The 19,700-nt window shown below is 52.0% G+C and overlaps 10 protein-coding genes across 10 annotated transcripts; 2 read left to right on the forward strand and 8 right to left on the reverse strand.

Annotated features, from left to right (window-relative positions):
- Positions 1 to 560: 560 nt before the first annotated feature.
- Positions 561 to 2,694, reverse strand: ASPBRDRAFT_169951 (serine/threonine-protein kinase; the record flags this gene model as incomplete). The annotated part of the gene is made up of 5 exons (XM_067619668.1): positions 561 to 758; positions 819 to 1,183; positions 1,234 to 2,385; positions 2,450 to 2,593; positions 2,673 to 2,694. 5 exons carry the CDS (start codon positions 2,692 to 2,694, stop codon positions 561 to 563), a joined length of 1,881 nt encoding a protein of 626 aa, XP_067483463.1.
- Positions 2,389 to 3,726, reverse strand: ASPBRDRAFT_400457 (uncharacterized protein). The gene has a single exon (XM_067624267.1). The coding sequence runs from the start codon at positions 3,550 to 3,552 to the stop codon at positions 2,827 to 2,829; it is 726 nt and encodes a 241-aa protein (XP_067483464.1). The 5' UTR covers positions 3,553 to 3,726; the 3' UTR covers positions 2,389 to 2,826.
- On the forward strand, positions 3,529 to 5,775 carry adaB (chromatin-binding transcription regulator ADA2). The gene is made up of 3 exons (XM_067623975.1): positions 3,529 to 3,993; positions 4,070 to 5,470; positions 5,537 to 5,775. Exons 1-3 carry the CDS (start codon positions 3,901 to 3,903, stop codon positions 5,603 to 5,605), a joined length of 1,563 nt encoding a protein of 520 aa, XP_067483465.1. The 5' UTR covers positions 3,529 to 3,900; the 3' UTR covers positions 5,606 to 5,775.
- A 338-nt stretch (positions 5,776 to 6,113) lies between these two features.
- Positions 6,114 to 7,053, forward strand: ASPBRDRAFT_117097 (enoyl-CoA hydratase/isomerase family protein; the record flags this gene model as incomplete). Its single annotated transcript, XM_067617053.1, has 2 exons — positions 6,114 to 6,342; positions 6,431 to 7,053. 2 exons carry the CDS (start codon positions 6,114 to 6,116, stop codon positions 7,051 to 7,053), a joined length of 852 nt encoding a protein of 283 aa, XP_067483466.1.
- A 314-nt stretch (positions 7,054 to 7,367) lies between these two features.
- Positions 7,368 to 8,534, reverse strand: ASPBRDRAFT_117349 (mannitol-1-phosphate 5-dehydrogenase; the record flags this gene model as incomplete). The annotated part of the gene is made up of 1 exon (XM_067617084.1): positions 7,368 to 8,534. The coding sequence occupies one exon, from the start codon at positions 8,532 to 8,534 to the stop codon at positions 7,368 to 7,370; it is 1,167 nt and encodes a 388-aa protein (XP_067483467.1).
- A 643-nt stretch (positions 8,535 to 9,177) lies between these two features.
- ASPBRDRAFT_38638 (uncharacterized protein) lies at positions 9,178 to 9,668 on the reverse strand. The gene is made up of 2 exons (XM_067623976.1): positions 9,270 to 9,668; positions 9,178 to 9,208 (listed from the first exon to the last, which is right to left on the reverse strand). Exons 1-2 carry the CDS (start codon positions 9,551 to 9,553, stop codon positions 9,205 to 9,207), a joined length of 288 nt encoding a protein of 95 aa, XP_067483468.1. The 5' UTR covers positions 9,554 to 9,668; the 3' UTR covers positions 9,178 to 9,204.
- A 195-nt stretch (positions 9,669 to 9,863) lies between these two features.
- On the reverse strand, positions 9,864 to 10,827 carry ASPBRDRAFT_192381 (SUR7/PalI family protein; the record flags this gene model as incomplete). Its single annotated transcript, XM_067620473.1, has 3 exons — positions 9,864 to 10,199; positions 10,258 to 10,629; positions 10,708 to 10,827. 3 exons carry the CDS (start codon positions 10,825 to 10,827, stop codon positions 9,864 to 9,866), a joined length of 828 nt encoding a protein of 275 aa, XP_067483469.1.
- On the reverse strand, positions 10,812 to 11,402 carry ASPBRDRAFT_26705 (uncharacterized protein; the record flags this gene model as incomplete). Its single annotated transcript, XM_067622296.1, has 1 exon — positions 10,812 to 11,402. One exon carries the CDS (start codon positions 11,400 to 11,402, stop codon positions 10,812 to 10,814), a length of 591 nt encoding a protein of 196 aa, XP_067483470.1.
- A 3,203-nt stretch (positions 11,403 to 14,605) lies between these two features.
- Positions 14,606 to 16,749, reverse strand: ASPBRDRAFT_400707 (uncharacterized protein). The gene is made up of 2 exons (XM_067624272.1): positions 16,159 to 16,749; positions 14,606 to 16,082 (listed from the first exon to the last, which is right to left on the reverse strand). The coding sequence occupies exons 1-2, from the start codon at positions 16,280 to 16,282 to the stop codon at positions 14,788 to 14,790; spliced, it is 1,419 nt and encodes a 472-aa protein (XP_067483471.1). The 5' UTR covers positions 16,283 to 16,749; the 3' UTR covers positions 14,606 to 14,787.
- A 718-nt stretch (positions 16,750 to 17,467) lies between these two features.
- Positions 17,468 to 19,657, reverse strand: ASPBRDRAFT_38643 (OSTA/TMEM184 family protein). Its single transcript, XM_067623977.1, has 5 exons — positions 19,306 to 19,657; positions 19,205 to 19,222; positions 19,096 to 19,149; positions 18,953 to 19,040; positions 17,468 to 18,899 (listed from the first exon to the last, which is right to left on the reverse strand). Exons 1-5 carry the CDS (start codon positions 19,407 to 19,409, stop codon positions 17,838 to 17,840), a joined length of 1,326 nt encoding a protein of 441 aa, XP_067483472.1. The 5' UTR covers positions 19,410 to 19,657; the 3' UTR covers positions 17,468 to 17,837.
- Positions 19,658 to 19,700: the final 43 nt, after the last annotated feature.

Raw genomic sequence — 19,700 nt, forward strand, 5'->3', positions numbered from 1 at the left:
AAATGGATTTGGCTTCCCCAGGAGCAATCCGTAGTTCGCTGGAGCAGCGAAGGATCGGACCAGCAGATCTGAAACAGAATGACGAGGTCGGTTCATCAAGCATACAGAGGCGATGTGCAAAGGGCTAAAATGTGGGAGCTCTTCGCTTTACCTGTGTCGTCCGCCTGTCGTTCGAAGAAGCAAATCACTGACGCAAGCCCGAGACAAATTTGTGAAATGATGCGGCAGTCAAAAAGAGGTGTGGTAATGACAGTGAATGAGAAATGCACGCAAGGGACCCGCCTCATTGTATCTCAAATGCAAACCAGGATAATAAAAAACAAACACAAGCGCTCAGCCGAGATCACCGCCACAGAGAATGGATTCCAACAAAAAGATACCATGTACCACTTGTGCTAAGAGGGAAAACGGGGAGAACCAGCAGTGAAGCAAGTGCTCGAGCTATGCAGACAATATGCACGAGTAAAGGTGAAAAAGCAAGAAATTGTCTCAAACAATTTCCCTTTATGTCTTGAAGGGAGGATGGTGTTCAAGTGAGTCGATTGATGATGTATCAGCTTTTACTCGGTGATGCTACCAAAAGAGGGGTCCTTGACACTGCCACCAGCATCCCCGAGACCGGCAACCGGGCGGTTGTAAGACCAGCCTTCAAACTGTTGCTGCATAGTCTGCGACAACATGGGGCCGTCCACGTAGGAATCTTGCGGTGCTTCGGAGGTGAACTCCCGGTCGAAGTTGGTAATATCGCGAGCGCCCATCTGCGAAGGTTAGTCATCATCCCCATTATAAGGCGAGCCGAATGAGAAGGAGTCACATACCACGTTCGGACGGAAGCTGGGCTCGTACTTCCGCTGGAGAAGCTTGCGCCAATCGATGTTAGCGAAGAAGTGGTGCGACTTGATCTCCGCTGCGCCGTTGGCTCCCAAGCGACGTTGAGGGTCGCGGTCAAGCAGTCGGCTCAGGAGATCCCGAGCGGCCGGGGGGACAATGTCCGTGCTAGGGAAAGTCAGGGGCTCCTGAAGGATCTTCCGATACATATCGTTGGTGTTTTCATCGTAGAAGGGGGGAAGACCCGTCAACATCTCGTAAAGGAGGACACCCAGCGTCCACCAGTCAACGGTCTTTGTGTATCCGTTTCCAAGCAGAAGCTCGGGTGCGAGGTATTCAGGGGTACCACAGAACGCTGTTTGGAATGTTAGACAGATACATGGAAAGGGGAACGACTAATCTTACTGTTTGTGCGATCCTCATCCTTCATGTCCAACTTGCACAGACCAAAGTCGCACAGAGCAATGTGGCCAGTGTAGTCCAGAAGAATGTTTTCAGGCTTGAGATCACGGTAGATGACCTTGAAACCATGCAGACACTCCAGCGCACAGAGCAGCTCCGCAGTGTAGAAACGGGCCCGATTGATATCGAAGCGCTGCTCGCGCTGAAGATGATGGAACAGCTCACCGCCGTTTACGAAGGCGAGGACGAGGTACAGCTTCTCCGGAGACTGGAAGGAGAACTTTAGGGGAACGATGAAAGGATTGTTGATCTGAGAGAGCACGGATCTTTCGGCGAGGGTGTGGGTGACTTCCGACCGTGAGATGATGTGCGCTTTACGGATAGTCTTGAGGGCGTAAATCCGACCCGTATCCTTCTTCATGACCTGCATGACCTTGCCGAAACTACCCTTACCCACGACCTTCAGCAACTCGAAGTCTTCCAGCTTCATACTGCGCTGCTTGTTCTCGACGAACGAGACACCAATCTTGATGGAGCCGGTGCCAAACTGCATATCCAGCCATTCGGCGCCCAGCTGGCCCAGCTGGCGCTCCTGTGGCGTCTTCTTGGACTTGGGGTCTTCGGCATGGGGCTGAGCTTCCTCGAAACGAGGATGTACCTTGACGGCACCGAGGAAGATATCCTCGCTCCGACCAGCGCCAGGACGAGCGGTGGGGTTCCGTAAATACAACTGAACGTTCAATTCCGTCTTGCGCGACACATCAAACTTGTAAGCAGTGTTGTCTCCCGCCCACAAAGGGTTTTCGGGGGAACCAGAAACGGCGTCGACGAAGACTTGGTTCTTTTCGAAATCCAAAAGGGCGTAAGGGAGGTATTTGGTCGAATAGCGACCGTGGGAGGTCGGAGCGGCATTGATACCTCCGCTGGTGGATTGAGGACGGCCGCTGGGGACATAGGAGGCAGCCTGTCCGTGTGTAGAGTGGGATGACGAGGAGCTCGGACGCATGCCATAGGAACCGCTGCTTTGGAAATGGGAGTTGAAGATCTGTTGGTAGTGGGGGGAGAGCGAGAAGCCACGACCTTCGTGGAGGGTGACGATCAGGATTCCGGGCTTGACAGGGGCCACGGGCGGGGAGACGAGCGACTCCGAGGCATCTTAGGAAAATGTTAGACGGTCGGCAAAGAATTGAAGAGTAGAGGAGATATTTTAACGACATACTGATTCCATTGGTGTTGGTTGTGGAGATGCTGGGGGTTTGCGAAGCAACGGGGGTCTCTTCGCCAGAATCACCTCTGATGGTGGATGTGGAGGAGGATCGGGTGAATGTTTGGGTCAAGGGAGCCAAGTGCGTCTCCTTTAGTTCTGTATGAGGGAATTAATTCATTAGCATCCGATATGCCGGAACAAAGGAAACACAACCGGGCATAAACAGCGAACATACTTCTAGTGAGTTTCCACGACATTGTGAGAAGAGGATTGTTCTAGCAAGCGAATCCAGGGTATGTGTATGTTTTTGGAAAAAAGAGAAAGGAAGAAGAGGGAGAAGAAGGGGGACAGGAAGAGAGGATCAATCCGAACAGTTTCCCCCGACGGTTTTAAAGAAGAGAGGAAAAGGAGAGGAATAGGAGGCCACAACTGGGTCGGAGGCCTGGCAGAGAAGAAGGGCAGAACGAGCCAGACCAGTCAAGTGCAGTGATAAAATGCAGAACCGCCACAGCCACAGCGGTCAGCAGCAACACACGGAAAACGAGGGAGGAGAGAAGGCGAGGGAGAGGAATGAGGAGGGGAGGGTAAGTAAGTAGTGTAGTAGTTTCAGGAACCAGCGATCGGGCGGGAACAGGGGAACACCCGCGAACTGTACAAGACGCTTGAAGGACAAACGAAATGATGATGGAAAGTAGAACCAGGGTCTGGGAGATACGATCAAACGACAAGAAGGAGGATCGACCGGAGTTGAGACTTTTAGGGAGAGACAGTGATAAGGCGAATTGGGAAATGGGGGGAGGAGGAGGGGGGGGAAAAGAAGAGGGGGTGAATGAATGAAGGTGGGAAAGGGACTGAGCGATGGAATTGGGAGAGGCTGAAACTCTCTCTAGAATTAGTAGTAAGTGACCGCCACGCTCTCCTTCATTGGCTACAGGAACCCCGTTGCCTGAATGTGTGCCTGGGGCATCAGAATCTTGGTCACGCTGAGGCGGTGCATCCCTGGATCGGTGGCTAGTCCCGATCGAGCAACCACAAAGTGCACTAGCCCCAGAGCTCAGCCACCGCCCACCCCAGAACCTCGAGTCGTCCGTCCGCCGATACGCGACCAGTCTCATATTCACTGTGAACTACTGCTGTCACAATCCTTTCGCCATCCCCAGAAATCTTGTCGGTACTACGGTTCTTGTCTGTGCTGGATCGTTATTCGGGGCCAACCTGACGTGAACGCCCCCAAGGTTACTCCACCCTGGTTTCCCCGGCATTGGCATTTCCCCCCCGCTCATTGACTGCGGAGACGTACATCCCTTTGCGCTACCGACGTTCTCCGAATCACCATCTTCATACCCGACGCGCATCACTTCTTTTTCATTAGTCCGAAACTGCCCTCTCATTTCACTGGAGGGCGTGTCGGTGTGGTCGAAACGGATCCGGGAACATTGGAGGATGAAAGGGACCCGCGACCTATGGGTGTAATACGGAAGAAGACCGCCTCGCGCGGCACTGAAGCGGGCACCAAGTATCACTGTGATATCTGCTCGGTTGATGTGACTTCGACGGTACAGTCCTGCGATCTGTTCCCAAGGATGTTCACCTCACGTCGGCCTTAATTCTAATTTATTGATCCCTTTCTAGGTTCGCGTATCTTGCGCCCATCCCGCCTGCCACGAATATGATCTCTGCGTCCCCTGTTTCGCTGCCGGAGAGAAATCCAAGAACCATGACCCGTCCACGCATCCATTTCAGGTGATCGAACAGAATTCGGTCCCGATCTTTGAAGAAGACTGGGGGGCAGACGAGGAGCTCCTGCTGCTGGAAGGCGCTGAGATCTACGGACTGGGCTCGTGGGCAGACATTGCAGACCACATTGGTGGTTACCGTACCAAGGAGGAGGTCCGCGATCACTACATTAGCGCCTACGTCGACAGTCCGAACTTCCCGTTACCGGAGCGCGCCGATCCGGACGACAAGCGCCTTTCGGAGGCCATTTCGAAGGAAGAATTCCAGGCGCGGAAGAAACGCCGGATTGAGGAGCGCAAAGAGGCGGCCAAGGCAGCCCCACCCACCACACCGAAGCAGAAGCCTACAGCTAGTGTACCGGCTTGTCATGAGGTGCAAGGTTACATGCCGGGTCGGTTGGAGTTCGAGACGGAGTTTATGAACGAAGCCGAGGAAGCGGTACAGCACATGACATTTGAGCCTGGTGCAGGCGAGACAGCGAACGGCGAGACGGATGCGGAGATGGAATTGAAGATGACTGTAGTGGATATCTATAACTCGCGACTTACGGCGCGTACGGAGCGCAAGAAGATCCTTTTCGAGCACAACCTCCTCGAGTACCGCAAGAACACGGCATTGGAGAAGAAGCGCACGAAGGAGGAGCGTGATCTGTTGAACAAGGCGAAGCCGTTTGCGCGCATGATGAACCACGATGATTTCGAAGAGTTCAACAAGGGACTCGAGTACGAGCACAACCTGCGGCTGGCCATCGCGCAGCTCCAGGAGTGGCGCCAGATGGGCATCGGCGATCTCAAGGGTGGAGAGAAATACGAACAGGAGAAGCAACAGCGGGCACAGCGTCTGGTGCCACAGGGCTCGTTTGATCGGTTCGCCAGCACGCGACCGACGAAGCAGTCGCAGCAACCAGAACAGCCATCCGCTGCCAGTCAGCTGACGACTCCAGAGCTCCCTCTCCGACTACAAAAGGCGTCTGGGGCGCCTAAGGCGCCAGAGCCCCCGAACCCACCGATGAATGATTTCGATCGGGCGTTCGCCGCCACCAATGGCGACGGGATCAGCACGCCGCAGCCAGTGAAGACGAAGTTCGTTATCCAGCCACTGAACGGAGTGATCCCGTGGAAGCTGGAAAACGAGGGTGCACCGGACCTGCACCTGCTGACAAAGGAGGAGGTCGAGGTGTGCAATGTGCTGCACATGCAGCCCAAGCCGTACCTGGTAATTAAGGAGACGTTATTGAAGGAGGCGATGAAGCAGGGCGGCAGTCTAAAGAAGAAGGATGCGCGAGCCATTTGCAAGGTAGGCCCTTTCCCTCCCTTTTTTCTACGCGAAGAAATTGGTATAGGTTCTAACGGATCGCTACAGGTTGACAGTACCAAAACGAGTCGAATCTACGATTTCATGGTACACAGCGGCTGGATTAACAAGAGCTGAGCGTCTGATTTAGTTGAGCAGGATACCACGTGGTTCTGTATAAGGAGTTGCGGCGTTGGCGGTAGATGATACGATTTCTGGGCTTTTCAAGTAGATGAACATATTAGATGTTCTATCTATTTATACAACGGAACAAATATAATGTTCTATTATATTAGTGGAATAAACACATTGTTCTAATATATTGAAAAACTTCCACATAGCCACCAAGTAGTTACAGTAGAGCATAAAGCATAGAAGATACTATAGATAGAAGACAGTAATCGGAAACGATACCCACCGGCTAGTAACAACAGAACTAGTCTAGCGGCAAGAAGTCCGTCTTCTCCGCACTCCAACCTTACTTTGATATAACATCCGACCGAACCTCGGCATCATTTCAGAGACCCGTAATCAATTAAATCGCCTTTATAACAACAACAATCATTTTCACTTACTCCCCTTTCACAATCACATACACACACCCCCATTAACCTCCTCAAAAACACTAATTAATTTTGAAAACAAAATGGCTCCAACCCTCCCCACCCCATCCTCCAACACCATAACCCTCACCCTCCCACACCCACAAGTCCTCCTCGTCACGCTCTCCCGCCCAAAAGCACTAAACAGCATCTCAACCGCGGGCCACCACGACCTTCACAACATCTGGACGTGGATGGACAACGAGCCCTCAATAAGAGTAGGTATCTTGACTGGTTCGGGGCGGGCGTTTTGCGCGGGCGCAGATCTCAAAGGTATTCCCCTTCCCCTCACCTTACCGCCAAACTCACCACAGTGCACTCATATATGCTAATCATGATATGTATATATCTATATTTATAGAATGGAACTCCACCATGCAATCCCCCACAGACACCCCCTCGCAAGCGCGCACCATGCCCCCCAGCGGCTTTGGGGGTCTTTCCCGACGCAGTGGCAAAAAACCCATCATCTGCGCCGTGAACGGACTATGCCTGGGAGGCGGATGTGAAATGGTTCTGAACGCAGATATGGTGATCGCCGCGTCGCCGGGGGCGTATTTCGGGTTGCCGGAGGTGCAGCGCGGGGTGGTAGCGTGGGCCGGGGCATTGCCGCGGCTGGGGAGGATTGTGGGACGACAGAGGGCGATGGAGATGGCGTTGACGGGGAGGAAGGTATCTGCGGAGGAGGCGGAGAGGTGGGGGTTTGTGAATGAGGTTGTTACTGTTGATGGGAATGGGAATGGGAAGGGGGTGGTGGAGAGGGCGTTGGAGGTTGCGGTGCAGATTGCGGGGAATAGTCCTGATGCGGTGCTGGTTAGTCGCGAGGGAGTCAAGTTGGGGTGGGAAGGTGTTGGGGCCGAGGAGGCGACAGAGATGTTGATTGAGGGGTGGTCGGACAAGTTGAATCAAGGTGAGAATATCAAGGAGGGATTGCAGGCGTTTGTGGAGAAGAGGAAGCCGGTGTGGAGGGATAGTAAGTTGTAATAAGCCAGGAGCTCTATATATTACTCATATACTATTTACGAGATATTTGAGTATAGTTTCATGTTTCAGACATGTATTCATGCTAGTTGCCAGCAACTATGTACATCATTATCATGTTATGACTATGCTAATCCGTTTCCATACCCATGCTCCCATCCGCGCCGACCAGTGTTCGCCGTATCCCATATGGCCTTGTCACCGTCCTGCGGCGTGGCCAGTTGTACATGCAGGTGATCGACTCGGAATGCTTTCGCAGTTTTCGTAATCGTAATCATGAACATTAAAGAAGACACTTTGCAATCACAGCAATGCCTTTACTTCGTCCCCTGCTGCACCTTGCGCACCCGCTCCAGGACGGCAGGGTACAGCGGGTGTTTCTCCTCCAGGCCGGTGAGGTTGGTGGTGGCTTCTTCCGCCGACTGTTCGTGGAGAATGTTGGCGAGCTCCTCACTCTCGTTGTCACCAGGCACCTTCTGGAAGCGCAGAGCCATCTCGACAGCGTCCATCAACGAGTCATACTTCATGCCGCGCTCGGCCAGTTGCGAAGCAGGTCCAATGAATCGCTCCTTGCGAGACAGCTTGCGCAGGGGAGCACGGCCCACGCGTTCGACATTGTCCTCCAGGTAGGGGTTGGAGATGCGGCTGACGATCTTGTCGACGTACTCCTTCTGCTCCTCTTCGGAGATATCGTGCTTGGCCACGATGAGTGAGGCAGTCTCCTCGAGAACCTTGTGAACAAGTCCACGAATCTCCTTGTCCTCCAGAGCGTCGGCAATCGTCTTCTTGCCGCGGAAGTGACCATAATAGGCGGTAGTAGCATGGCCGGTGTTGACAGTGAAGAGTTTGCGCTCAATGTAGGGTTCGAGGTTGTCGACCCAGTGGATGGCAGGAATATCGGGGTGGCCAACAGAGCCAAAGGGAGTCTTCTCGACGGCCCACTCGTAGAACTTCTCAATGCGGACGTCGAGACCACTGTTGGGAGGCTGCTGAGGGACGATGCGGTCAATGGCCGAGTTGGCGAACTGGGCGCGGTCGTACAGAGACTCGACGCGGTCCTGGCTGGTGTGCTGCTTGATGAAGCCGTGCAGGGTGTCGGTAGCGCCAATGGCATTCTCACAGGCAATGACCGCCACGGGCTTGGACTCTGTGCGAGCATCGATACCCTTGGCAATGACCGGGGCAATGAACTTGAGAATGTTGGGGCCCACGGCGCAGGTCACGACATCAGCCGTAGCGATCTCCTGAATGACATCACTCTCATGGGTCTTGGAGTTGATGGCACGGTAGTTGGAGATAGTTGTAGTGTTCTCACCCTCCTCACTAACCTCGGTCACCTTGTACGACTTGTTCTCCTGCAGAGCGTTGACGATGTTGTCCATGACATCGACAAAGACCACTTCGTAGTCCGCCTTATGGAGGAACTCGGCGACAAAGCCACGGCCGATGTTACCACCGCCGAACTGGATGGCCTTCTTTCCCATGATGGAGTGGAAGTATGATAAGTAGAAGGGGAGGTTGAGTAATTGGAAGACTGATCAAGTAAAGGAGATGATCAGTAGTATTGAATGATGATTGGTATCGCGAAAAGAAGAGTGGTGTTGAAGACAAAAGGGAAGATTGAGAGTTGAAGAGCAGAGCGAGACGAAGAAAAGAGGGGGAATGGAGGGGTATATAAAGTATAATGAGAAATGAGGGAATGAGGCAGACTCACGATGGAAACAACGGGAAAGTGCAACGGTGAATGGGACCGAGACTACTACTTTCACGATGCCCAGGAGCAAGTGGGGAAGAAAGAACACTATGATCCAAGTAACTAACTACTGGTTAACTAACTAACTGACTATGACTTAATGGATCACGATGAGGCCCAATCCAAGCCGATCCAAACAGGACCAGTGCCGGCCGTTCCAATGAGCGGCGATGACGCAGGCCCAATGCGGATTGGCCATGCGGGCATTTTCAGGCTTTGCACGCCTCCCTTACTTTTGGCTCTATCCCAATCAGACACGGCCACCGTCAAGGTCCCGGTTGATTCCGTTACCCACAGACAGGCCTGTCTGTCGCATGTGCAACTGTGCCATCGTGAGGTTGACGATGCGATACTGCCACTGGCCCGTTGGCCCGGATGGCCATCAACTATCCTAGTTGGTCCTACGGTAAGTCATCTCACAGATTCTCATCCCAGCTAGCCAGTCTAACCCGTCTTCTTCCAACAAGTCATCTTCCCTGAAAGGCTGTGTCTCCATATCCCGATCGCTGGCCTATAATGGCTGGTGTAGTCCAGGTCTCCTACATCATTCCCCTGAATATCATCATCGTCCAACCGGTCGTTAACATCATCATCATGGAATCGAATGGAGTATCCACCAGGGGTTGACCCACCGCTGGTGTCAGGCAAGCGATGGAATGGATAATTCAATGAGATTCTACTGTTAGCGCTGGACGATGCCGGGAACGAGCAGCGCCGGAGGGCCCAAGTGAGGCCATGCGCCCTCGTCATTCGACCCGAGCCCAATCCTGCTCCACTGGTGACGTGACCGGTTCTTCCCCCAAAGCAACACTACGCTGCACTGTACCACACTATCGTCGGTTTCCCCCCAGTGGATGCGATCAACAATGGACGGCCGTAGAATCCCTTTCATGGGGTTTCTGTGGGTCTTTATACCCGGCTCCCTCTTATCCCCAAAGACAATCCAATAGCTTCATGTTCTATAGCCTGGCTGGATGCATTCCTTGCATTTCGATTCATTTCTATCCGCACTATCTACCCTTTCCATCAAATACAGCCCCTGTTCCTCTTCTTTCCATCACTAATTTCCCTCCTTTTCTGTCCCCACCCCGGGAGATGGTTCTGCACTGGAATTGACCGATTCAATGTCCGAGTGCATGAGGGACTTGGCTTGATCATCACTGTCACCTGCAAGGGTGCCTGTCTCTGCTCGGCTACGGTCGAACAGCACCGTCAACAGACTGGTGATGCCTCCCGCCAGCAGCAATCCCGTGGCGGCCCAGGTCATCCCCAGAAATTGGGGGCCGTACTCAGCACTCACACCCATGTCGCGGCCATGGTCATTGACGAGATCGACAAACTGAAACGCGATAACCGTCGCAATAATCGAGGAGATTCCGAGCATGATGAATCCCAACTAGCACGTGGTTAGTGCTGGGATGACCCCAATCATATGTCTGGGGAGGGATGTTTACCAGTAATGCCGCTAATTCGATCGCGGACTGCCGTGGTCCGCGCCGAACCAACCAATACAATCTGCCCACTATCGCCAAGCCAGCAGCCCCGGCTCCGATGCAGTAGAAAATCCCTATACTCCGGCTGGTCATGCTGAAGGCATGGAAATCATCTGTAACGGAGTCTGGCCATCCTAGGTTCGAAAGTGAAGTGGTGTTACCGGTTTCTTTCAACAGCACCACGGAAGGGTCAAAGGCAAACGGTAATGCGGCTTTGGAACAATTTGAAAAATGTCTGTCGCCTGCCATGAGATCTCCTTCGCAGTACGACATCACATAGATGGAGTAGAAATCATGTATCCCCGTATTTCGACTTTGTTCTGAAGAAAGGATCTATATTGAGATATCTCAGCTGACCGACCAGACACTACTAACATGCAACCAGAGGGACCGTTCGGGGAATCAACAAACCGTGATTAGATCGACACCCGGTAGCACCGTCAATTGTGTGCCTGCGAACAGACATAATAAGGTGAGGATGAAAGCGATAAACGCTGTTATTGTGGGGAAGTAGTTCACCAAGCGACCCATGGTGAGAGATGATCTGCGTTTCTACTGAAAATGTTTGCGACGAAGCTTAATTGATGAATACTGCAGCATGATAACCGTGATGGTAGTTGCTGGCTCGTAGACGACATGAGCGATAACTTAAAGGATCCCAACCGCCGTGTGTCCATCATTCCTTGAGATGGCCGGTATACATCGTCTTCGAGAGAGAGCAACGAGTCCAACTTCCTCTCCTCCTTCAAGCACGTGGCCGTTCCCCAGCTGCATTGGTCGCGGGTTCTGCCAGGAAATCCAATTGGCCGACGCGAGCAACTGGGAATGTGCATGCTCGATTTATCAGAGTCTGGCATGTCTCCCTTGAGGGACCGCCCGCTTGAAAAATGCCCGCCTGCCGAGAGCATTCGAGCTGAAAGAACCATAAAGGGTCCAGATCCTGGATTTGTCATTTGATCCCATGCATGACGCTGTCGGATTGACGGTACACTATTGCTGACACCACCAATGTTCTGGTTCGTGATAATATCCAAGCGATCTGAGTCCGTCGTTTTGGCGGTCGAGAATCGCGCTTGCTCGAGCTTAGTCTCTTCCACGCGCGGCATTGCCAGTGACACCTGAGTCGAGCTATTTTTGTCCGTACTACTAGTTTCTGCTGATGTTTCACCAAACTATTTTCAGGCAGCAGCGCTTGACTCAGGGAGTTAAATTTCCCAACAGGATCCTCAATCCTCTCTTGCGATCAACGGCCGACACGTGAAGTCCTGCCGCCAGTGGCATGGTGTCTGTGCTAATGATGTAGGGTTATGAAGGTGGTGCCAATTTCCATCGTGATATTTCGGGTCTTTACTCCCAGATATCTATCTTGGGGATATCGGTCTTTGTTGGATTACTGATAGATACTGATCAGACAACGCAAATACGAGGGTCTTGGAATATGCCCCATTGAATGAATGGGAACACCGTCAGTCCATATTGTATGAGTTCTATCACTGAGTATATTCTTCTACTTCACTCATAAAGATATCTTCACACTCATTCATCCCATTGGCCTTGGCCAGTCACTTGCCACTATTCCCAAGCCTGAGTTCTTCTCCCTATTTAATCCTTCTCATTGCCCTCGATCTTCTGCTTTCTGCATCTACCGATTGCATACCCTATTATCAATAGTATATCCGTTCATCATATGTAAGCAAGCCAAATAATTCATTCCGCAATCTCCCAGATTTACATCAAGAGAACCTTATCTACTCAAACACTCCGAGATCTCCCGCTTGAAGACGTCCCAGGACGCATCGCAGCATGCACACATAACATCGGTTCAGCGTTGCATAAACCCATAAGAACGACTAGTATCTCTTGATGTAGTCATGCCAATAAATACTTGCGGATAGCAGACAAGTATCCGCTCACATCACTTCGCCGTCCACTGACAAGAATGGCCAACACGCTGGTGAGTCGACGCCACCGGAGCCCGAAAAACCGACGCTCATATTTGTAAATAACGAACAGGCGCCCACAGTGAGAAAGGTTGGCCTTTCTACGATCAAAAAAGACCAGCCTATTGGATCATACCATTTTCCTACATGACAAATGATAGGTTGCTAGCATGGGCTTCCCACAGGCTGCAAAACAACCACTGCCCACAAATGCCAAAGTCTTCCGAGACAGAAGCCCGACATTAACCACATTGATTGGTCGAATAAACTGATGAACATCGGATAAGCGTTTGAGCAAATACTTTTCCATTTAGGAACCGATAAAGCCTTCATAAATACAGTGAACGGCCTGACTATTATGGAGAGCAAAGGGCAGTTACATACTTCCGTCCACAGTAATACCCTCCGCGATGATACCGAGCTTGAACTTGCCCGGCTGGCAGACGTTTATCAACTTATCATAGTCGCATTTTGAATACTACCTCCTCCGGTACTCTATGTACCAGATGGCGTCTACACAAGTCTACCGTCTCAGGAATAATGACACTGGATGAATACTATCAGTGAACCAAGAGGTCCGAAGTACTTCTCCCTTGGTTAAATGGCCGCATCGACCTACGGACTGCGTATACTCTCCCACGTGGCATGGTTCATCAGTGCCAGCCTCCGCGACATAGCTGAGCACCTGGATGAATATGGGATGCCCGCCAAGAATGAGAATGTGCCGGACCTGCTGTCAATATAGCAGGACATATACAGACTACTAGTCTGGAATGCTGAAGAATTATAGCAAAGGGACAGGTGATGACTATTGATGGGTGAAGATTGCTGCACTTCCCAATCCCTTAGTTCTACTGCCCTATTTCAACATGTCGTCCTCCTCACTGGCTGGATTTTGTGACCTCTTGGCCCAGTTTAGGCTGTTTACCTTTGACTTTTCTCAGGTGAACTTTTCACTAGATAGACCCCTATGGCACTCTGCGAGCTCATACAAGAAGTGAACTGGTTCATGCACCATGAGCAGCTCCGTGGCCCCGTATCTGGTGAATTGTCAAGGGCAGCCGTTGAGATTCTTCATCACGCCAATGCAGCGTTGGAGGATAGTCCTGGGGTGTGAGTTTGCTCTTTCCTTTCGAATTTGCTTATTATCGTGGTAGCAGAGTCCTGGTATAGATTTGTATGGTCTCAGGTCTTCTCCAGCTCCCGCTCCTCGTGCTGGTGGCACCCGCTCCTCTATTCGTCAGGATAGGCGTACTGCTCGTGCCGGTCAGGGTACACGTGCGTCCCCAATCAGGGTTCCTGATTCATCTCTATCCCCGTAAGTCTGTCCTTGGTCATTTCCTTTCAGTTTCCCATCGCAGGTTGTGTTGGTATAGTTCTTGGCTTTAGCTTGACTGGCTCCGACATTCCATATTCCGCGGCCCCAGTGTCCCGTAAGCCTGGCTCGATTCCCGGATCCGCCATTGAGATCATGGATTCTATGAAGAAGACAAGAGGTAGAGGAGGAAAATACGGTAGTGGAAAACTGGTAGCATGGATATCTACTGGATCGTTAGTTCCACTGGTCAGGATTTATGTGTTCCTGTGCAACCCCCCTTTTTATTTTTTATTCTTTTTCCCCTAATATTCGTTCTGCTTTTTCTTTTTCGTTCCGCGGTCGCCCTTCTGGTGGAATCTATCCACTATAACTATGATATGATTACTTCCCCCAAAAAGGTTCTATCATGCTCAGCAAACCCTACATTAATCGACCGTATTAACACATTTCTGTGGAAGACTGCAGCATTGTTTGAAAGATACCTACAAAGCCCGATACCTACCTGACTAATTAACGACGGTGCTGGTAACTATCGAGGGAGTGACTGAAATTATAATCATATGTACTAGGATGAGTTTCATAGGTCATTCTGTCTTACCACAGATTGGGGAGTATCAAGTTCTGCGGTGATTGATAATTCAGAGCCGCAATGGCTGTGTTGACTTCTATTACATCCCGGGAAAAGAGTATTGAGGTTGGGGGGGGGGAGGGGGAGGAGGACCATTGAGCTGCTTAGGAACCATAATTGCGTTGATGGACAGAGAGGGAAGTACCGTTCCTGGCTGGAGGATATAGCGGCCGCCAAGTGAATTGTGATTGGATGGACTGCACATCCACGTCTTCTCTCCTTTGTACAGCCGCAGTTCCATTCGTGCGGCTCATAGATTAGCTAATTTCTGGACCAGAGACACTTCTTGATTCATGATATAGTATCTAATTGTAGCCCGGATGAAGCGAAAAGCACATATGTAGAACCAAAAGGGTATCAGATACATTGCTGTTGCTGGGGATATGTAAAGAAAGCGAGCGTATATAAATTCGACCCTGGGGCTTGGGACCCGCAAGGAATTGGATCATTAAGGCTGAAAAAAGGATAGATATACCCCTTGAGCAGGGGATTAAATATCGAGATAAAGGTAGTATGCATATCAGGCCGTTGACCGACAGGTGAAGTGAAAATAACTTATTCTGGAGGACTGTAAAGAAGAAAAGGGCGCATTTCCCTGAAGCAGATCAAAATGCTAGACCAACAGCGGAGTGACGATACTCGTAATATTGGGTAAGCATATCATCATAAACTTCGGGCTCCTGGTGCTGTTGCTGGTCACCCTCGTAGATTGTGGGGTAGGCGTGCTCCTCCGTCACGGTTGGAAAGGTCTGTTTGGGTGAGAATGGGCTGCCAAGAGGGAGGTCAGAGTTCCGTGATTCAGTGTTCGATGCTTGCATCACTGGGGCTACTGTCGTGCCGCTGGCGAGGGACGGGGTAGCCTTGTGCCCTCCGGTCAGATTGGTTATGGTTGATGCGAGCGTAGAGCCGCTCAGCGTCCGCGAGCGGATGCGAAATGGCCCCTTGTCGCTGGGCTTGCTCGGGTTGGAGAAAAGAAAGTTGGGCTTGTTGGGCGTCTGAAAGAGCCACTGGGTAACACGTCCCGAGCGGGTTGGGGTTCGATTGGGATTCTCCGATGGCGTGGTTGGAGGTCTGGTTTCGGAGGGAGTAGTAGGTGGGTGATAAGTACTGCCCGAAGAAGGGGAATCCTCCTCAGTCGGGATAGAAGGTAAAGGCCTGTCCTGCAGGCTGGATTTGGTGGGTGTCCTAGGAACCGTGGATATTGGGGATTCGTGGGTATCCCGGTGTAGCTTGTTCCTAGCCAGGGACGTGCTGCCGCCACTTAAACCCAGCCTGGGAGGAGTAGAAGGAACCGCACTTGCGGTCAAGCCAGTAACCGCAGAGCTACGCTGTGAAAAATGAGGGATTAAAGGACTGGTGATGGGGGTATTTCTCTCCAACAACTGGAGCTGTTCTTGTGTTGGCAATGAGGATCGACGAGAGCCTGACCCGACCGGCTTTCGCGCAAGCTGGAACGACGAAGAGGGTCGGTGAGTCCACGGTTGTGATATCCGGCCCATTCCGGTAGACGACAAAGCCCGCGGAGGCCGTGAAATGTCCTGCTTGCGGTCGTGCTCGAGAGGGAAGTCTTCAAACTGGGGGAGATCCGGGAGTCTGTTGCCTGGGGTATTGAAGCTCAACTCCAGGGGACGATACTCATCCAATTCAGTCAGGAACATTGAGACTCTTCTAAACTCCGAGGGCCCACTGATCCTCACGGGAGCAGTGGACTTCCTCTTGAGCGACATACTCGCCCGATTCGACGCTCGCGATGCCCGGGTCCTGCCCTCAACCACCCATGACTGTAGCGATGATACCCGAGGCCGAGGGTTTGGACTGGGCAAGTCATCGAAGCCGGTGAGGTTCATCGGAGGAACGAGATGAGGCTGAGTATGGCATACTTTCATTTCTCGTTCGACACCTACAAGGGACGACAGTTAGTCCCCATGTCTGAGTGGGAGGAGTTGTAGTAGAAGAGACTATGGGGGAAGCTATACCTTTTTGCTTCATCGCCTGTTGATGATGAAAGCTCTCATCATCGCCCCTCCCGCTCAGGCAGAACAAACAGGAAGATATCCAGCCAGTGAATATGGAGCCTGCCTGCTCAATTGCCTGCATCATGGCTGCCAGCGCATCAGTAGTGACGCTCCATCGCCCAGTGGCCAGGGAGGGAGGACTGGGTGGGGATCGGAAGAAAAGGCAGGCAGCAAAGGCGCGAGCAAGCGATGCACAAGGCAGGTCAATGAAACACTAATACGAGACATCTGCCCAGCGGGGATGCAGGAGAATTAAATCGGGGGGTCCGGGAGGGGGGCCCACGAGGGCGCTGATATGAGAGAGCGCGAGGAAGAGAGGGAGAGAGAGAGAGGCTGGGAAGGTCAAAGTGACAAAGAAAGAGAGAGTAAGCAGGCAGATGAGGGAGGGAAGCGGGACAAGAGTTCTGGTGACCAACCATCTCCCCCAAGTGTTCCTTGAACAACAGAACAAGCGGCGACCGGTTGAGGCTATTGTCCCCTGATTCATCAATAAAGGGAGATTGGAAGCAGTAGAGCAGCTAACGAGATGGTGCCATGCAGCCCGAGGCACCCGCTAATCAAGCTGGCAACCAATAACCGCCATGATCAACCCCTCCTCGACAGCGTGTCGGACTTGTCGATCAGCCATCAAACCATCAACTGATGGCCATGTCACCCCCCTCGGCGCCTAATGAGAGCGCTCCATTTGTTCGGATCGTTGGGGGTGTGTGATCCGGCCAGCGGCAGGTGGGATTCACACTTCACACTCACAGCAACTCATTAGACGGAAACAATTTTAGATACTCGGTGCCTGACTGCAGTGTTCCCCCCCAAATCCCGCAGCTTTCCCCTGGTTTCATCCTTCACCTCCTGGGGTGATGACCGGCTTGCATCTTCTCGTATCGATAAAACACTTGATAGTTTCATTCATCTTACATATCCTATGCCTCAGAAAATATTTGCAGATGCCCGCCAATATGTAAAAGCCACTGGAAATGGGCGGGGATGGGTCTGTGCATGAAGCAAGCTCCGTCAATCTCCTAGCGATCCCATACATTCTCCTCTTCCAACTCCCCATATGCCCAATTTGGCCTCGTCGTCGGCTCATCATCCCCTGCTCGATCGGTTGGGCTTGCAGCTCTGGTATCCTCCGTTGTGCCATCTGCACTATTTTCGAGATAGTCTGGCCGTTCATCAACTGGCTCTCCAGAGGGTCTCCTATATGAGAGGTCAGTGCTGTTCCATTTCGCTGCAGGAAGATGAGATGAGATGTATGAGATGTTGTAACATACTGGAAGTGTCTCTGGTCCGGCTCCAGCCAGGTCGATCCGAACGCCTTCTGTGTGTGCACCCTTTCCGCTTCTTCTGCTTTGTGGTCCTCCACTACCAAGTCCACCAGCTGACTGCGCTGGGAGCTTTGGGATATGGAGGAACTAGTCTCTTGACGAACTGCCTGGCGACCGTTGGGGGGTTCCCTACGAGAACTACGGGAGCTGCCTTCACTTCGTGGGGTGCCTCCGCCACTGTTTATGCGGGACTTTCGGTGCTTTCGCGTCCGTTTCACTGCTCCGGGATTCTGTGAAAGCGGGGAGTTTCGGTGGTGTATTTGCCGTTGATCTTCTGGCACTTCGTTGGCCGTGATCACGGGATACTGATTGCAATTAGCCCATCGGTGTCCTGAAACTAGAGCACCAACCAGGTTGACTTACATTCCAATCGCCAAATTCAAGAGCGCGTGCATTGGTAAAGAGTCTCTCATCCTCATCGTCCAGGCCTATCTCCTCGATGTCACTGTTTGATCGAAACCGACTGAGTGTACTGCTTCGTCGATCGCGACTGCTTCCTTCAGACCCTGCCAGTAATGGCGTTCGGCTATTAACCTCGCCTGGCTTTGGAATCCAGTACTTCGCTTTCCCCCCACGCTCATACCGCATGCCCTGCATCACTCGCCTGACACGGGAGTTAGACTCGGCATGAGGAATGATGTGATCGCCAGAGTCGAAGAGTCTGTACTCGTAGTTTTCTCCTCGAAGAGTCATCTTCGTGTCTTCAATAAGGTCCCGGATACCAAAGGAATCACGAAGGGCGAACTTCACTGGTAGACGAGCAGCTGAAATGGTGGAGTCGGCGTAGTCATGCCAGGAAAAGGCGTACCAGTGGGTAATGGCGAAGAATGGCATCTCGAAGCAGATCAAACTGTCCTGGATCGCAGCGGCGAGATTGTCGGGCGTGTATCCCGCCACGCCGTTGGACAGAGCGCCCAGCCATTGCAAGATGGACAAGAAAAAGCCTTGCCAGTAAGAAGCAAAGATGATAAGCTTGACACAGAGGAACTTAGGAACCGGACGGAACGGTGCCAGGTCGTTGTGCAAACAGACCCAAAACATGGCTAATGAATAGAGACTTATGGTCACGCTGACATTGTACACGATACCCGTCCAAAGATATCCCGACGTCAAACCCAGATAGCCTTCCTGATAAGTGTCCGTTGCTTTCATGACAATAGAGATGATAGCCAGAATGGGCTTCAGCCATGTATATTGGAGAATTCCACGCTTGACAGCTAAGAAGGTCTGAGGGTCGGAGATATCTACTTTGGGCAGGATATGGTTCAATGGCCAAGCATGTTGAATCGGAGGACGTCCATGGGTCATTATGATCAATGATCGCTCGCCTCCAAGAAAGTTGATGAGTAACTGAAAGAAGGTATAGATCGTGAACGCCTGCAGGGCACCGTAAGCATGTGGCTAGCCAGTTGTGGGCTCGCATAGGTTACCTCGTAGACATCGCGAACGGGATCCAGCCACATCGCCGCCTTCAATGATATAATACTAGCCCAGGAGGAAACCGCATAGATAGGGACCCTATTATAATCAGCATTTCGCCTACATGGTTGTCCATAAAAGTGGAGAATCGGACATCAACAGTATGCGGACAACATATCGCTGGAGGAGTGGTTTTCGATAGTTTTTCCTACGCCACAGTCAGAGCAGAACTTGGACGAGATGAAAGGTTTGGAATATCGTACGTCTGAAGCCATATGGACCTAGGACCGAGATGATCGGTTGCTATCAGCACATGTACCCTTGGGGGCCCGCCAGGGGCAGCGGGGAAGGAGAGCTCGCTCACAATAGAGACAGAAGTGAAGCTACCAGCGCAGAGACACCAGCGACTATCACCACCGCTCGTGCCAGGCTCGAGCCTGTACCACCGAAGGATGAAATGCTACTCATGATCAACAAATTATCAGTAATCGCGGTAGATGACCGCGTGCGCTTTCAAGGCAGTGTCCGCGGGCAAAGCATTCCGTTTCAGACCACCAGGATGTCACCAAGCGCCGGACATGATCATCGGACAGGTATAATCGTGGAACTGAAAACTTCCCAAGACCTCCCAAAGCGAAGAGCTCCCTCGCATGACGGGTGGGAGAGAAAGCAAGGTCGTGCGGTGAATATTGCGTGGACATCGGGGGGTGGGATCCTTATCCATCAGGCCCATTCCTCCGCTCTAGCTTGGAGACACCG

Source organism: Aspergillus brasiliensis, assembly GCF_001889945.1.
Source record: "Aspergillus brasiliensis CBS 101740 unplaced genomic scaffold ASPBRscaffold_2, whole genome shotgun sequence".
NCBI classification, from domain to species: Eukaryota; Fungi; Ascomycota; class Eurotiomycetes; order Eurotiales; family Aspergillaceae; genus Aspergillus; species Aspergillus brasiliensis.

Excerpts from the sequence above, each read along its gene's own strand:
- ASPBRDRAFT_400457 (XM_067624267.1), bottom strand. The coding sequence starts at position 3,552 with ATGAGACTGGTCGCGTATCGGCGGACGGACGACTCGAGGTTCTGGGGT.
- adaB (XM_067623975.1), top strand. The coding sequence starts at position 3,901 with ATGGGTGTAATACGGAAGAAGACCGCCTCGCGCGGCACTGAAGCGGGC. Across the intron at positions 3,994-4,069 it reads CGGTTGATGTGACTTCGACG|GTTCGCGTATCTTGCGCCCA; the intron begins GTACAGTCCTGC and ends ATCCCTTTCTAG. Across the intron at positions 5,471-5,536 it reads ATGCGCGAGCCATTTGCAAG|GTTGACAGTACCAAAACGAG; the intron begins GTAGGCCCTTTC and ends GGATCGCTACAG.
- ASPBRDRAFT_38638 (XM_067623976.1), bottom strand. The coding sequence starts at position 9,553 with ATGACGAGGGCGCATGGCCTCACTTGGGCCCTCCGGCGCTGCTCGTTC.
- ASPBRDRAFT_400707 (XM_067624272.1), bottom strand. The coding sequence starts at position 16,282 with ATGATGCAGGCAATTGAGCAGGCAGGCTCCATATTCACTGGCTGGATA. Across the intron at positions 16,083-16,158 it reads ACAGGCGATGAAGCAAAAAG|GTGTCGAACGAGAAATGAAA; the intron begins GTATAGCTTCCC and ends CGTCCCTTGTAG.
- ASPBRDRAFT_38643 (XM_067623977.1), bottom strand. The coding sequence starts at position 19,409 with ATGAGTAGCATTTCATCCTTCGGTGGTACAGGCTCGAGCCTGGCACGA. Across the intron at positions 19,041-19,095 it reads GTTGTCCGCATACTGTTGAT|GGTCCCTATCTATGCGGTTT; the intron begins GTCCGATTCTCC and ends TGATTATAATAG. Across the intron at positions 18,900-18,952 it reads CCGTTCGCGATGTCTACGAG|GCGTTCACGATCTATACCTT; the intron begins GTAACCTATGCG and ends GGTGCCCTGCAG.